Raw genomic sequence first — 18,094 nt, forward strand, 5'->3', positions numbered from 1 at the left:
CCTGATGAGACCTAAAGGCCCCCAAGATCAGTTTACTCGTCATGTTGAGCATGATAATGTCAGGGCTCCGGAGGTGCTTTCTAAAGTCAGTATACTTTCTAATGAGGCATTATTTATAATGGATTTATAATTAACTAGTAGCTTTGTTAACGAATAGTAAATAATATGCTAAAAGAGTTACAGATCAATTAGGAACCCCTAATAAGAATAATAAGAACTTTGGATTTAACTACAAATTTATAACAAAAAAGCCTATGTAACAGGCTTTATGGGGTCCAATGCAATGTTCAGATCATATCATTCAGAATGGAATTATATAGATGAGTGAGGAGTTTGTGGTATTAGTGATTTCGAGCAGCAATGATCCTATCGCTGATACTGCTGATACTAAGTCCCCATTTTGCCAAAGGCTGCTGGACTGAAGCCATAGTCGTAATATAAATAAAACCTTAAGCTAATTAAACAAAAATACTACTTTTTTTGTAGTTTTACTCGTTAATAAAGCACTACAAATACACAACAGTTAAGTAAGGCAAGCCATGTTGCCAAAGAGGCCGGTGACCGCATCTTCTCTCGTTTCCTGCACAAAATGTACACAAAATACTCAAACAATCATTCAAAAAACTAACAAATTTGGAAAATTAATCTGGTGTCCCTTCATGGTGAGCAGTTGCGGGAACTATCTTAAACAAATAGGCTCAATGGACACTCATAACATAAATGTAGATGGTTCTCTTCCTATTCTGACGACATTGCGTGAATGCTGCAAAAGAAAAGACGCACGCACGCATGTTGCTCTAGTGCATCTACTCGACCAATTTTACATTTTTAAAGAAATATAACTATCTTAAACCTTTTGAAAGGGAATGGGCCAACTAAATAGCTGGAGAGCTCCTTAAAATGTGTTTTGGCAGATGATCAGCAGATTATGTAATGCTGCAGCTATCATGTTTATGAGGGGATTTCCAGGTCGGGGGTCAAGCCCTGGCCCGAGTTCACTGCATGAAGATGGTGATGACTTCCCTGTTAAGTTCAAGTCCATTTCCTCCCGTGCAGACTCCGCCACGGCGTCAACAGCTCGTCTATTTTTAGCGGGGCTGTCTGAGGCTGCCATGTTGCCTGCGAGGTAAACGCTCGTCCAGCCCAGAGGAGACACTGCGGCACCGAGTCACGGTGCTGGTCTCTGCTCGCCGTGCGGCTCTCAGGTTCCGCGCGTTGCTTAATTCGGACATCCCGGAAGAGCCCCGGTGCGACGCGCAGCTGAGTGACGGGACAGGGAGGCAGGAGGGGACCGCACGAGCACAGCACAGGCACGGATCCGTCCGTATACTGACAGTCCCAACCAAACATCTGTGGACATTTGCGGGACCAGGGGAGGGAGGTAAGTTGTTTCTATACTGACGAGTTTCTGGCTGCCTGTCAAGTTGCGTTACTTCTGGTGGAGCTGAGGGAACAATACTGGGGTGTGCAACGTCTTCACCTGCTCCCTGCGCCACGGTGCCTTATATTTAGCACGCAGTGTAAGAGAGCACACTGTGTGGATGCTGTACTCTTGTGTTTCCCGTGATCACGTTTTTCTGTTAGGAGTAACGGTGATGTTGTGGCGTGGAGCATCAGATTTGAGGGGCGGTGAAAGTCCTGTCAGCATGCCAGCAGTGTGCCATGTCATGTTTTATTATGAAGCGTCATCTCAGGACTGTGAGAGTGCGTGATGAGCCCACCTGGAATCAGCCACAATGAGTCTCGAACAGCCTCTTACTGCCATAGACTATACATGGTATAGGTTGGAGATGTTTTGAGTTTCATACAACAAAACAATCTCTCCTAACGGTCCATTTAGTAGGTGTTGTAGCTTTTGATCACATCTCCTCCACGTTGGCTCAAAGGTTGACTCAAACTTTGTTTCAACCCCATTTTATCTCATTAACTCAACTTTTAAGTCAAAGTGCTCATATGCTGATGAGGCCATGTGATATGATTGGACCCAGGACCAAGACTTTCACTCATACAGCTCATACTGAAACTACACTAGTGTCCTGTTTAAATGTCTATGTAAACAGCGATATCGTTAACACAATACAGATAAAACAATGATTTGCTGAATATACTGAAGTTTACTTGTACAGTGCAGCACAGGACCTTGATACCTACATTAAAATACATTACAGTAGGCAGTCTGTAGCCCAATTTAGCCCCAAAGATCAGATACCAGGCCAGAGGGTTCAGGAGACACATGCGGGTCAGGGTAAAGTCAGTAATATCTTTCCACTGCAGGAACATGTGTGCTTTCTCAGCTGTTGGTTGGGATCTTATGTGGCAGACACTGTTGCCCACCTGTCTGCAGGAACAGAGGGAGGAATGTGTTTGTTTACTGGGGTCTACTCATGTCTACTTCATACAACAACGGACATTTATCAATAGATGAATTCCTTTGACTTCAACATTTTGTCATTTTTCTGAGGTTGTATAGTCTTTGTACCATTAATGGTTTGAACCCACTCTAGCTGTTTCCCAGTCCGTTTTCTGTGGTTGGCTGAATGCATTAAGTGCATATAAAGCTAAAAGAGCATCATTGGCCATGTATTTGCATTGCCATGAAGGGTGTGGCTGTTTGACAATACAATCAGTGCAATCACTGGCTGTTTCTGTCTCATGGTTTTTAACTACATAATTATTGAGCGAGACAGTGATTAATTGAAGTGTGTAGGACTTCAGCAAATACAGGAGTTGATTCTTTGTCATCTATTCAATGTATACAATTGGCTGCATCAGAAAATGAAATCTGCCCTTCACTATTTCTCAGAGCCCCATCTTGAAAGAGTAACTCAACACCTTGTTCCCAGGATTCACATGTGTCCTGCTGTTCATGATTGGTTAATACAAGTGTTCTTACAACAATCAATCAAGTCTGCAGATGTAAATGTTAACAATGTGTTGATAAGAAGATGTATTTTGGGTCAGATAACTAGCTGGACTTTCCCAGGATGTAAGTAAATAATCCAAGCAAATGTCCTGGATCTGGCTTCATATCTGACGTGTTGCTCATGATTAGTCTACACTGAGTTCTCCAGGTTTCAGGCAGTTGTGACCCAGAGGGCAGAAATAGCAGCTGAGTCCTGTGACTGTGATTTGGCATGGCTGAGAGGTTTCTCCACAGAGATGACTTGATGACGCCCATCAGGACATGTTTAATGCTCATAGCACATCATTACAAGACCTCATTTTAAAGATTACAGACCGGGAAAACTATGCAGTCTAGCGGCCATATTCATGTGATGCAGAGAGCCTCCTGGGGTTTTTATGGATCATTTGTGTAGCAGGTGTTGGATTAGGATGTGCGTGTTACCTAGCAGTAGTCTGCGTAAACATGCACAGGGTTGCTGGGTTGAATTCCACTCTGTTGACTAATTGCCTGCAGGTCATCATGGTGAGGCATATGGCTGGTCAGTGTGAAAGAAAGAGATACAATGTGGTCTGTGTTTCAGTGGCATTCGATTACAGCTGGAGGTTCGTTCATCTCATAGCAGTGAGTTAGGTTTGACTCTACTGTCCACATTTCGTTTGGATCCAGTCTATATCAGTGGTTCTCAACCTTTTTTCAGTGATGTACCCCCTGTGAAATATGTTTACAGCCAAGTACCCCCTAACCAGCACAACGTATTTTTGGTTGAAAAAAACATGTAATACACAGCGCTGATTTATAATAGAATATATCAAATTAAGTTTATGGACTTACATTTATATTTAATTGAATATTTATTAAATAACTATTTTTAAAGGATTTTTTGGATAATAATTTTAAATATATTTAGAAAAATCTCACATACCCCCATTTGAGAACCACTGGTCTATATAATCATGTATGTTGAATGTCCAATCTAAATTACTGAAGTTATTTGTGCTAACATGTGGAAAAGGGGAATATCCAGGATCATTGATACCTTACCTGGGACGAAGAAATAGACATTATCCATTCCAATTCCTCCATGAAGATCTTTTTCATCCTCCTTTATTCCCACATAGTTTATCCAAAGTTCCTTCTTTCAGTATTTGTTTTTGATTTCATCATCAGAAAGTCTTTGTTGGTTGTATATTATTGTCTGTATATATTAATTTAATTCTTTATTTCGTTTAATATTTTCATTTCGACTGAAACAGAAATATATAGGTTCTATTTAAAGATACTGTATATTTCAACAGGTATTTTCTCAGGTTTTCTTTATTCATTCCACTCAATTCTCAGTTTTTCCTCTCTGCCTGACTCCAGTCTCTGTCCCGTCTTAATCCAATTGTGTGATACGTGCATTTGTTCATGGCAGAGGTTGTGACTGTGGCGGAGCGCCAGACAGCTCGAACAGAGACAGTGTTCATATAAACCCCACTGCATTGCCCACATTTAGTTTCTCTCTACAATGACATGTTTTTTGAAAGCCGCAGCGTGGGAAAGTCGAGCAGTGATTAGGTCCTCAATAGTGATCCTATGCTCACGACCCAGTGCTGATCTCTCCCCTCCCTGTTGAGAGGGGGAAACACTTTCCTTCTGGGATCAATAAAGTGAAAAAGCGTACTGTATCACAACACAAATAACTACGATTCGAAAAGTTACAGCTTAAGAAACCATTCTTTTGTTTCTAGTTTTGTCACCATGGAAGGTTTAATGGAGCGGCTGGAGCAAGCTGTGACTCGCCTGGAGAAGATGTCCGTCACAATGGCGGCGTCCAGCGGCTTGGCTAATGGGGACTGTGTCAATGGCATCGACGGAGGCAAGTCTGTGCCTCAGCAATACTCAATAGTAGCAACAAGTTAAACAGGCACTAAATAAACTGGAGTGAAATCTCAACTAAGGGCAGTGGTTTCTCTGTGTGTCTCCAGGTTTGTCTCTGTGTGTGGAGGCCTTCGACGTCCTAGTGACAGGTCCATTGTCAGAGTACCTGAACTACAGCTGCGCCATAGGAAGTGAAGTGGAGAAACATGTAAGTTGTGTTTGATTCAGTCACTCAAGTCTCTATAAACACTGTTGTCTTACTGTCCAGCTGCGAAAATCCAGACAAGAGAAGAGAGGAGTAAATCAAAATGTTGATCAACTCATGAGCATCATACAAGCTGTATCCCGGGCACGACATCACCACAAGAATAAGTTAATGCGTTTATTTACAGGTTATTCCTCACAGAAGACATCAATCCAAGAAAATGCAGTAAAGGACAGCACTCTATGTAGTAAAGATAGAAATACAACATTATATAATATTATATATATAAATAAAAAAGCTCCATCCCCTAAAAGTCGCGGTACTAATTTCTAAAGTACATGTTTAACTCCAAATGTAACTCCAGATGCTTCCCTCGGTTTGAAATGTTTTGCTTTTTAAATTAGTTAAACAGCTTCTGTTCATGTGTCTTATACTTCAATACAAAGGTGCTCACAGGAATGAGCCGAGATCCTTTCTAAAGGGAGCACAGATACCAGTGCACTCTGCCTGTGCCAACTTTTATAACATTTATAAACAAACATGGATTCTCTTGCTTTAGATCCAGCAAATGTGTAGCACTGGAAAGCTGCAGGGTAGTGATGTTTGTGTATGAGAGGGCCATGAACCAACGTTCTCTGTCTTCTACAAAGCCAAGGATGGGAGTATGACTGAACTTTGATCATACTTTCATTTATCAAAACGCTAGTGGAGCACCTTTTTCCTATTTGGTAATGACTTGTACATACTAGGACTGTGAGTGTGTTTTGTGGTACGCCAGTTGGCAAAAATAGCAGTAGTATGTGTTTTGAATCCAACCAGTAAAGGCAGGCAGAGAGAAATCACAGCTAAATGAGCGAGAGCCAGAGGTAGTTTCTTTAAGTTTGCAGAGCTCCTTTTATGGACAAAGCCTCTCTGGTGGTTCCCTTGGCCCGCGACTGGAGGTCTCAAACACACAGAGACAAAGACACAGCTGCTTGGGACAAACCCAAACTCTGTGTGTGTGTGTGTGTGTGTGTGTGTGTGTGTGTGTTACTAAACCTTCGTTTCATGTTTAAGATTTTCTGCCAGGATTTCAATAGTCGTGAGAAAACAACAAACATAAACACAAGCGAATGAAATATTTTCAAACCTCTTTTTCATTGCACTGTAACATTGTCTATAGTGGTCACATTATAGTTACATGCAGTTTGTTACGGTCCATGTATTATAATCCTAACCCTTACTTTGGTTCTTTATGATTGACAGGCGGACCTGGTTAACAAGGCCGTGCAGACTCAGAGAACTTTTCTCAAGATGGCCGCCACGCACCATAAACCTGCACAGGTACAACATGCTGAAATGGTGTGACAGCTGTGTGTGGTCACTGTTGAATTAAAGGGAGCTGTGATTCCAGTGTGTTGTATTGCAATTTTATTGATCCTTTGGCATCCGGCATCAATCCCACAGAGGTTATGTGGATGTGCACTCAACTACTCCTTATTCTGTCAGGTTTTTATCAGAATGTTAGACCTTTGATTTCATAATTCATAATAAAAAATATGATTGAAACCATTATTCTAGTAATTTATGCCAATGTGCAAGTTATTTCTGACACTTTCCCCTTTATCTCTGAGATATGCTTCACTGTCAAACCAAAAGGTTTGCCACTGTAAACTAAATCAAAACCACTTTTTCTGCATGGCAAACAGTAGTTAAAAGATTATTTCATGTTTTATTATTAGGAACAGAAATGATGCCAATCTTCATGTCATTAACAGTATTTCTGTATAAAGTATGCTCTCTGTTGCTTTTATTAGAATCCAACTGACTGTGGTGGAAATGATGAGTAATCATTTAAACGTGACTTGATACCATCATTATGATTGGCTGCTGTTAACTGCAGCAAGTGATGCTCAGCGCAACGCTCACAACATTCAGTAACAAACATCTCACATAGAGATAAACTGTATCTCAGAGTGGTGTTTCAGTCTGTGTCCTCCGCTCTTGTGTTCCCCGGCAGGCCGGGCGGTTCACAGAGGGATTACGCTGCTCTTTGACTAAGAAAACGCCAATACAACACATTCCCAACATGATCACGTATAGAGAAGGGGGGGTGGGAAAAATCACTGTGTGTGTGTGTGTGTGTGTGTGAGAGAGAGAGAGAGAGAGAGAGAGAGAGAGACAGAGCGCTGATATGATATCATCCCATTGGCCTTCTGTTGGTGTTGTGTGTGGTATGTGTGTGTGTGTGTGTGTGTGTGTGTGTGTGTGTCCACCATGAAGGGATAACTCCCTATCTGTCAGGCCATTGGTCAAGAGGCTGTGAAAGGAGTATTCAGTTATTGTCAGAAATGCAAACAAATAAGGAGTGAGTGTTTTACAGAGAGAGGGGGGGGGGGGGGGGGGTGGGGGGGGGGGGAGATATACGGTAAAAGAGATGAAATTATTGGCCACTGTTGGCCAAATAAACACAAAACAAGTCACAGAAAAAGAGATGAAACTGAAGTCTTGCCCCCTTTCCAAGTATGTTGTTATCATAGAGCGCTTCTTTCATCTCTTTTTGAATGGTCCAAACACATACTAGGGTTTTCTGCCCATCTTCTAATCTAATTTGGCTACCAGAGCAGATGCTAAGTGTAGACTTGAGAATAGTATTAAAGTAACAATGACTTTAAATTTAACTTGGACTCAACTGCTGTGAGACTTGACTCCCTAAAAACTTAACTTGAGACTTAAAAAGTAAACCACATTCAAGTCCTTTCAACCCACCTTGGTAAGTCCTGAAACAATATTCACACTGTGCGAGGCCTTCAATATTTTATTAGTTGGAACACAATAAAAGGTTTTAACTGTAAAAAAAAAGAAGCTAAAACCCATAAAATAAATATTTAGATGATTGGATTGATGGATGTATAATAATATTCAGGTTCATCAGCAATACCAAAACGTGTAGCTTGACTGGTAAATTGCTGGAAACAGCTCTGGTATCTGATTTGATGACTGTCCTGTATAGTAAACTTTGATAATCTCAACACTTAAAATAAAAGAGCTAATCAATAAGATGGCCTTCTTAGCAGGTTTATGCCGTGTTCATGTCATGTGGGAGGAAGGTAGAGATGACAAAGACCATGTTTATAACTTGCGAGCGTCGTCTGAGGGTTAGAAATAATGTGCATTGACAAAATGGCACTATATCCTTTAAATTTAGGGTTAATTAGGTTGGAAGACAGACATTAGTTGAAGTGAGGCATTCAAGTTTCTTGGAATTCCCAGTATAGTGAAAGCCTCATGGGAGCTGAAGTTGTTGAATGCTAATGCTATACACAATGTCAAAATGTCACGTCTATGATTCTCTAAAAAGCATGATTAAAGAAATGCTCTTTAAAAAAACTCATTGCCAAGCTGAGGCTAGTGGTGCTGAGGCTAAGTTCTCTATTCACAGTCAACATGACCCATAAACCCGTCAATGCACATCCACACACACACACACATACACACACACACACACACACACACACACACACACACAATACTGTACCATCAGTACAACCCCTGCCCTGAAAAACCTTCACAAACAAACACACACACACACACACACACATCTGTCGATCTCACTCATTCATGTCTATATCTGTAGTCTGCAATGCAGATCAGGCATATGAGGAAAAGGGTGTGTGACCAGTGCTGTAACTCTTTACACACACACACACACACACACACACTGATAACAAACGTCTAGCCTTTCTCTGCAGCACTGCCCCTGTTGTGCTCTCTGGCTTTTTATGGGCATGTTCTATATTTGAGCCTGTGTGCGTGTGTGTATGTGTGTATGTCTGTGTAAGTGTGTGTGTGAGAAAGAGAAAGTTAGAGTGAAAGAAAGTAAGCCTCGGTCTCATGTGACCTCAAGTTGGCCTGTTAGCTTTGTGTGTCTGGCAGTTCAGACACACTGTAGACTTTCACAGTTACAGTTGTTCTCCCATTGTCGCCCTCCACTCTGCACCTTTGATCCACTGCTTGTATAGGAAGTCAAGGCTCGGTCGCTGTGCTTTTGTAACACACTGCCCATCGAATAATGTGAGCCGACGTTTTTGAACCTTTTGTTTCCGTCTGTATCTCTGCCTCATTTGACTTCTTATCCATGTAGTCATATGGAAGCCTACGTTTGCATTTAGAAACATTTGTTTGGGGGAACTGCCTGAGGAGCAGTGGTAACAGGTATTTAAGTCACTGTGTTAATCTTGGTTCAGAGATTATTATTGACTGTGTGAGCTAGTTCAAACGCAGAACGCAGTGTGAGCAATCACACTTCATACCGCTGGGACTTTAAGGAGCTGCTTTCGTTCAGTCTTTGATGAATTAAGTTCTCCTGTCTTTGTGCAAGCTTACCGCTTCATGAAGAAGCTCTGCACAAAGGTTTAGCTATTCCGCTCCCAGCAAGAAAAAACACTCGTATAACTAAATGCATGAAATACAACATGTTAGTTAGTGAGCTTTAGAGGGGCTGGTGGCCAGGCCAGCTGTTTCCCCTTGTTTCAAGTATTTATGCTAAGCTAGGTTGGCTACTGGCCATCACACAATTAGCTTAGCTTATTTTAGCGTAAAGTAATATGTATGTACGTGTTTGTCTCTGTAGGTCCAATGTAAATCTGTGCTTAGAAATTAAGCAGTTTACATTTGCCAGAACATTTTCGGGTACAGCTAATATACAGTATTAATATAATATATAATTTATATTTGTCTCTTCTCAATGTGCAGCATGAGTGAGTGAGGGGAAGTCCACTGACTCACAGAATACAAGTCATACTTTCAGTGGGAGCCGTGATGACTCTGTTGTTGTGCGGCGTAAAAAGGGACAGGCGGCTATAATGGACGCTATCAGTTGGTAAAGAATGTGTCTTTGCTCTTTAATAATTTTCACATAAATAGTAGAGCTGAAACTATTATTAGCAGTTGGTTGTTTTATTAATTATTTTCAAGCAAAAATGCCATCCTTACTGATTCCAGCTCAAATCTGCAGCTTTAATTATTTTGTTGTTTATGATAGTGAACTGAATATTTCAAGGTTATGGTTTGTGAACATTTTCTAAACAAAACATTGACAACAAATTGAATAATCTGCAGAATAATTAGTAAATAAAATTGCAATTCATGTTACCTCAAAGCATCCTCATCATCCATTCCTACTCCGTAAACCCAGTAAACAAGTATGGTAGCTGCTTTGGAGAGGAGAGATATATATTTCTTTAAAGCTCTTCGCACACAGATATTAGCTGGATTTAGTGAGAATAAAAGCAGCCGGAGGAGCAGAGAAAGGAGCGTTTACTTCAGCTTATCGAGATCATGTGCAACTCATTGGGGGAAGAATTCCGTGAGGAAAAAAGGAGAACATTTACTTCTGTTTTTATTGCTCCTTTGCACGCGAGTTTAGGAGCTGTATTTTCATATACAGCATAGCGTCACACAAACATCTACGTGTATTATACAAAAATAATAGGGTCATAAATCAGCTCCTTCAATAACAGAGCTGTGTTCTGCAGCTTCTCATCTGAATAAAGAAACACTTTTGTCACAGCTCATTAACAGAAACATGTTTTACATAGCAGCCAGTTCACTGTAGATCAGAACAAGAAAGCTGTAGCAGCAATTCCCCAGATGAAACATTGTGTTCCTGAATCTATGTGTGCGGGTGAATGTGTGATAGGTAAACTGTAAACATTGGAGGAGCAGTATGCCTTACAAGGCCAGAGGGATCTCCCCATGAACCGAGGAATGTTTCAGGAACGAAGCGATAGGGAGGGGAGCTGAGGGCTGGGAGACGGGCTATACTGAAGCTGAGATCTGGAAGATCCAATGGAAAAAAGCTCTGGCTAATAAAATAAGTTACTGTCCTAGTTTAGGAATTACTGACTGGCAACAAAACCAGGCTGGCTATGGATGGGTGGGGAAACAACATTGGGGATGTAAAGACTATATTACAATACATTTCATTTAGCTAATACTATAGCATCTAAGATATGTTGAAGAAGAAAGAGAAAGAGAGTCTATTTGGCAGGGCTTTTTGTAATTGGATTTAAATCCAATATGTTGTTAAGCAGTCCCACTATCCTACCACTCTACTTACAGTAGCTCTTTTCATCTTGCATACTTCTCTCACACTGCCATTTTCACCTGCATCGTTCTGCTCTCCTACTGTAATAAACTCCCCTGATTCTTCTTCTGCAGATGGAGCTGCACGACCTGCTGAAGCCAATTTCGGATCACATCCAGGAGATCCAGAGCTTCCGTGAACGAAACCGCGGCAGCATCCTCTTTAACCACCTGTCAGCGGTCAGTGAGAGCATCCCCGCTCTAGGCTGGGTGGCTGTGGTAAGGAAGAGTGCAAATACACACAAACACATAAACACATACAGGAAAACACATGGAAGAAGATGTGATAAAAGGCACATGAACACACAAATGGATAAAACAAACTCACCGAAGGAAGCTCTTAACTTAAGCAGGAAAAAAAACTTTCCTGCTATGAAAATAATATAGAAACAAAATATCTTAAAATAAAAGGATTCCCTTACTAGATTAGTATAAATAAACACAGCCCTACCATGTTTATGTCCAGTATTTGTTCCTCTGTCTTCTCATTAGTCTCTGTTTTCTAGTCAGAACAAACTATATTTTAGAGATAAATATAATTTAGATTGAGATCAAAGCTTTTCCACTGGAATACTTCAAGAAAAAGCCTCTGGAGCAGGGCTCTGGTCAGTGTGTGTTCCCTTCACTGTGAGCTCTCAAATGAAGACAGATGCTGCTGATAGTCAGATACTTGTTCAGAAGACTGTATAGATGGTCTCGACCTCTCCTACAATGACAGTGAGGTAGGTGTTTTATGATGAACTTAATGCCTTTTAGAATCAGAAGCCGGGTCCGTATGTGAAGGAGATGAACGATGCTGCCACCTTCTACACCAACAGAGTGCTGAAGGACTACAAGGAAACGTTAAGTCTGTCTAATTCTGTCAAAACCATAACAGTGATCATATTTTAGCCCATTTACTACGGATCATAAATACTTTACTGCTGACAATTGTTATCTCGAGATTCAGATTCCTCTCATTTATTTTCAGTCAGACTTGTGTCATCCATCACAGTGAACGTTAAGTTTGCTTTTTTTTTTTTTTTTTTTTTTTACAATAGTGCGATATTAGCAAGGCTAATTAAAAATTAGCATCAATCTCATTGACTCCAAAAAGAACGAGGCTCATATCTGTTTCATTGTGTGATATTTTGTTTACCAATCAGCACAATATGTAATATCCAGAAAGATGCATTGGAATTTAAATCTCTTTCAGCAAAATGCTTAATTTTACACGATTTCCTGTCTTCACAGTTTTTCATGATCTTCTCCTTCAATCCATCCTCAACTACCCCTTATTTTGCACTTCCTCTCTTCTCTTTGCTCCGTCCTACTGTACTGCTCACCCCATCTTTATTTCTGTTTTCCTCTGACCATCACATCTCTCACCAACCTCCCCAGCGACAGGCGTTCATGTAGGACTGGGTGCGTTCTTACCTTTCAATCTGGACCGGGATGCAGTCCTTCATCAAACAGTACCACACTACAGGCCTGGTGTGGAGCAAGAGTGTGAGTACAGCTACTTCTCCTCTAAAAATACACTGGCCTATAGACAATACATTACTCTTGTAACAACTGGTTTAATAGTTTAGTTTCCATTCACAGGCCTTGTTATTTTTATATCAGAGCTCAAATTAACTCCTGCTATTTGCATACACTTCCATTTTTAGTTGTGGGGCAGCCGGTTACATAAACCACTGCAGAGAGCATGAATGAATGAACAGGCTTCTCTCCAGTAGCTGCACCCCGCGGTGCTCCATAGAGCTCCCAAAACCTCACACTTCTGTGTATGGATGTCAGCTTTGAGACTCCTCTGCACTCACGCTCACTAGATCCCAAAGATTGTGATGGCCCGAAACCAAATCCTTTCAGACACACTTGACCTTTTTTTCTCCTTGTTAGCTAGAAGGGTCTTTCATCTCTATTCAGTCAAGGAAAGCCGTGGTGCAATTTCACTTTTAAAGGAACAATTTAACATTTTGGGAAACTCACCGAGAGCTAGATGAGAAGATCAATACCAGTCTTGTCTGTGTCTGTACGTTAAATATGAAGCTATAATCAGGAGACAGGCAGCTTAATTTAGCCTCACATAAAGATTATAAACAGCTAGCATGGCTCTAATAACACATTGCATCTCATTGAGTTAATTTGCAGAAAACCTCAAGGGGTGACTTTTTCAGCCTGGACCCTATAAGTGACTAATGAGGACAACAGTTTTTGACATGTGTCCAGTATTGAGGGAGAACGCTGTAGACATCAACGGGCTGCAATGTAAAATCACTCTGTGTAACTCCTCACCTTCCACAAAATAATCTCCATAATGATGTCAGACAGTCTGAGCAGGTCAGTGACAAAAACAACCATGTAGCTTCATATTTACCTTCCAGGTGAATGATATCAATCTTCTCATCCATCTCTCGGCAAGAGAAAAAACAAGATTAAATAAAAGTGAATACGCGTTTTCCCCAAAATGTTAAACTGCTCCTTTAAGATCAAATGATTAGGTTAAAACATCAGGTGAAGCTAATGCTCAACAGCTGTGCATGCGTGTGTGTTTTCTACATGCAGAAACTTGAGCGCTTGCAGAGGCTGTTCGTGTGTCAGCTGTTGTCCCTGCTGTCAAACGACAGAGCTGAAATGTGTGTTAGAGTCTCAGTGTGTGGTGTGTGTGTGTGTGTACGTACAAGGACGTGAGTATGTGGTACTAACAGGTGGTCCTCAGGGTTTACTTGAATGGAGGTTTTCTTCACAGAAGAACCCCGACAAAGAGTCTGTGTACACACATAGCCTGCGCCGTAACCTAAACTGCAGGGCTGGTCCCCCTTTAACGCAGCCGTCATCTGCTGCTCAGATAAGGGTTTAGTGACACGCTTATACTCTGACATGCACAGGCTGGCATATGGCTTTTTACACACACACACTGCCAATAACTTTAGTTCCTTTGCTTCAGATCAGGCCTAAACATAATGTTGAGAACATTCTAGATGAGAAAACGTGGGTGTTTTTTTATTACCAAAGATGAACGCAAATTCTTATTATATCTTATATTTCTCAATATATAATTCTTTAAAGCAGTAAAAATATCAAAACACAACTTTACTCTAAAAGTGTCCAACTTGCTTATTTTGCCCAAACAGTCCAAAACCCAAAGAAAAGCAGCACATTCTCAGATGAATGTTTACATTTTTATCTTAAAAAATGAGTTAAATTATTAATCTGTTATCAATAGTTGCCAATTCATTTTATGTTAATTGATTAATTGTGACCAAACACCACTCACAATCTAAAAAAAGGACAAAAATGCACAGTTTTCCTCTACTTCAGATAAACAGACAAGCAGCCATGAACACAAAGAAGCAGTCAGACGGTTTTACAGCCATGCATGAACACACACATGCTGCTTCTAATCCAGTGGTATGCGCTGAGCTGTTTAGTGTAACAGGTCAGCATTGTTCAGCAATGATATTCACGACACATGTGCCTTGTGTCAAAGGTCAAGTAGTCTCAGCTGTACTCAGAAGCACGTAAAGTGACAGTTGAACTGGTGTGATAGGTGTGTGAGTGTGTGTGTCTGTCTCTGGCAGCTGTGCGAGGTCTTCAGACTGTGTGTGTGTGTGTGTGTGTGTGTGTTAGTGTGTGTGCACGCTTCTCTTCACTGTAGTAGTTGATAGGTGGCTGTGCACTTTCACCACACACAGCTCATCAGTTAAACCAAAGCTGCTATTCATGATAAAAACATTGACATGGACTAGAGATGACCAGAGCACTGATTATAGGTCCTGATTAGTCTAATTATAAGCTGACACTGCTCAGCCAGCAACATTTTTCAAAGAAATTTGTATAAAATAATGCACGAGATGTCTAGAATATTTCTATTCATTGAACAGTCGTTGGTTTGAATATTTCATCCAGTGAAAACATCATATAGCTTCAATAAAGAGCTGGTACAGAATATATATATATATATATATATAATATTATACTATATATATATATAATATATATATCTATATATGGTGTTTACTGACAGACGGAGACACAGTAACAACCCTTAAAGCTGCTTAAAGGAAAATAGAATTTTGTTCTTCGCATTATCAAAGTATTTTGGTACTCAAGATGAAAAGTGTTTTTTTTCTCATCCTGCATGTATGCAGAGCCCAATAACCTGACACCATGGTCTACTGGTTAAAAACGACAAGCCTTGAAGATATTATTGTGCACTGCTCCCCCTGCTGGAGAGATATGTTACTATATCTGTTGTCTACAAAAAACCTGTCACAGCTGTGTTGTCTCACATTAAAAGCCCACAAGGCAAAAACGCAGTGCTTTGCGATCTAACATTTGCCTTTTTCCACCCTCCAGGGCCCCCATCGCTCCTGCTCTCGTTGACCCCCCCCAGTGCTCCCTCCTGTCATCCTCCGCCTCCTCCCCCCGGCCCACCTCCGGTCTTCACTGATGATGACTCCCAGCCTCAGGCGGGCAGTGCGGTGGCCCAACACTCAGCACTCTTTTCCCAGCTCAACCAGGGCATGGACATTACTAAAGGTGGGTTCAATAAAGGTTATACAATATGCATGTGCAAAATGATATACTGTAGCTACCATTGATAACATAAGGATCATGCCCACAGATATATCTGTACATATCATGAACGTTTACTGTTTTAGGTCATTTCATTTAATTAAATACAGAACATTTGTGGAACCGATCCATGTTTTCTCCTACATCCCTGCATGTGCATACGTAATTATTCCTGACATTTTCCATCTGTAGTTCTGAAACACGTATCAGATGACAAGAAGACCCATAAGAACTCCAATCTGCGTTCACAAGCAACACCGACCAAAACAAAGTCCTCAGGGACCGTGAACTCAGCCAGGGCAGCTGTTCAGAAAAAGCCTCCTCTGCTGGAGCTTGAGGGGAAAAAATGGAGGGTGGTATGTAAAAACGTTTACTTTCTCTTTAAGGGATTATTCCCAAAGGAAGGTACTATACTTTCATCTAGTCACGTTATTGACTGAATATGTACTCTTGACATTGCAGGAGAACTTTGAGCAGAAACACGACCTGACGATTGAGGAGACGGAGCTAAAACAAGTGGTCTACGTCTTTGGCTGCAACAACTCCACCCTTCAGATTAAGGGCAAAATTAACTCCATCATCATAGGTGAGCAGTCTGAAGAGAGACTAAGACATTTTGATTCAATTCATAATTTCTGATTATGACTATATTGATGTGTATTTACTCTCTAGACAACTGCAAGAAGCTGGGTTTGGTTTTTGAGAATGCCGTTGGGATTGTTGAGATCATCAACTCCAAGGGGATTCAGTTACAGGTGAGAAAAGCATTGACAGAATACATTGGCTTCAAATTTGGCCTCAGTTTGAACATCATTAGAATCAGTTGTTTGTTGTTTTTTACTAGAGTGCGAATTGTGCCACATATCAGTAAGTGCACAATGTCTTTCTATAGGTGTTGGGAACAGTTCCCACCATTTCCATCAACACGACGGCGGGCTGCCAGGTCTACCTCAGCAAGGACTCCATCAACTGTGACATTGTCAGTGCCAAGAGCTCTGAGATGAACATCCTGATACCACAAGATGAGGAATATGTGAGTGTCTGAGATAAGGAACAAGGAGAGGATTGGATCTCTCTGAATAAATGTAATGCAGTGTTTTCCTGAATCCTTCATGTGTGTAGTTGTTTCAGTTATATTTACAGTTACCTTCTTGGTTATTTTACAGAGGGAGTATCCAGTACCGGAGCAGTTCAAGACCGTTTGGGACGGCTCAAAACTGGTGACTGAGCCGACTGAAATCGCAGGCTGATTGATGCTTCATCTTCATTACCACTGTGTTAATTGATTGTTTATTTTTTAATAATCTCTATCCGAGATATAAAAGGGATTATTACTGCAAAAAAAGCAACTTTTGGTCCACCTGTATTTGTGACTTCATGTCTCACAAGTACTTTGAAACAGTTGATTCTGAAAAATTTGTGAGGAGGTTGATTGTCCCTCTAGAAAACACATCCCCACATGTATTTACCTTTTCTTAGATTTCTGTGCCATACAAATAAAGGCATTTATGTAAGACTATGTAACTATTGAAATATAATCAATTATATTTCAACATTGTTATGACTACCATATGAGAGTAAAAGCACCATTTAGACCACAGGAGTAAAACTATATTTTCCAGAAAAGGCTCAAGATTACATAACATGCACACGTGAGTCAGTAGCCAGGCAGACAAAAATAACTTTGTGTTAAGTATTGGACTACTTGGTATATTTTCTATCTAATGAAGTGTATCTTAGATACCTCTTTAAATGTGTATTGTGCATGGTAGTCACTAGTCATGTATTATGCTACACCGCTCACTGCATTTGTACACCTTCCAAAAACTGACGGTAGTAGTAACTTTCACATTTGAGCACTTCCTCAACCTTTGTACTAAGATGTAGCACATGGCACCAGCATAAATAAAGAAGATAGTAATTACCACTAATGTGTTCAACATTTTTAATTAACGTGAAAGCAAATGTAATTGTGTATCATTTTCAAATAAAATCAAACCCTCCGTTCTCTTCTTGTTAAAGTTTTTGCGAGAGAGCTACATAGAGACCCAAAAGAGAAAATAATGTATGGTGTCAAAAAACACGTAAACTCTCACATGGAAAACAGGGAAATACTTCAACATTCAGGAAAAGACAAAATATTTACAGATGAAGAAAAGGTAGGTAAGAAAGTCACAGAAATAATGAAAATAAATTCAGTTTGAAGTAGCTAAATATTAAGTCATTGAGGATACAAACAAGAATGTCAAACTCACTGCATGTATGAGACAAGTTTATCCACATCTAGACTATTAAAACAAGCATTCAAAGTCTCGGTTCAGTGTTTGATGACCATTTTTCCCTGAGAGTCTTGAGTAAAGAGCATCTCGCATTCCTCATCCTCCTCCACAAGAGATTTGTAAGCGCTCGTTCTCCCCATCACAGAGCTTTTGTTACTC

The 18,094-nt window shown here is 40.5% G+C and overlaps 1 protein-coding gene across 1 annotated transcript; it reads left to right on the forward strand.

Annotated features, from left to right (window-relative positions):
- The first annotated feature begins 1,093 nt into the window (after positions 1-1,093).
- On the forward strand, positions 1,094-17,659 carry cap2 (cyclase associated actin cytoskeleton regulatory protein 2). The gene is made up of 14 exons (XM_034545360.1): positions 1,094-1,381; positions 4,636-4,763; positions 4,873-4,973; positions 6,216-6,293; positions 11,172-11,315; positions 11,853-11,957; positions 12,495-12,582; positions 13,787-13,798; positions 15,438-15,620; positions 15,849-16,012; positions 16,119-16,242; positions 16,329-16,411; positions 16,549-16,689; positions 16,823-17,659. The coding sequence occupies exons 2-14, from the start codon at positions 4,646-4,648 to the stop codon at positions 16,904-16,906; spliced, it is 1,425 nt and encodes a 474-aa protein (XP_034401251.1). The 5' UTR covers positions 1,094-1,381; positions 4,636-4,645; the 3' UTR covers positions 16,907-17,659.
- Positions 17,660-18,094: the final 435 nt, after the last annotated feature.

Source organism: Cyclopterus lumpus, chromosome 11 (genome assembly GCF_009769545.1).
Source record: "Cyclopterus lumpus isolate fCycLum1 chromosome 11, fCycLum1.pri, whole genome shotgun sequence".
In the NCBI taxonomy this organism is placed as follows: domain Eukaryota; kingdom Metazoa; phylum Chordata; class Actinopteri; order Perciformes; family Cyclopteridae; genus Cyclopterus; species Cyclopterus lumpus.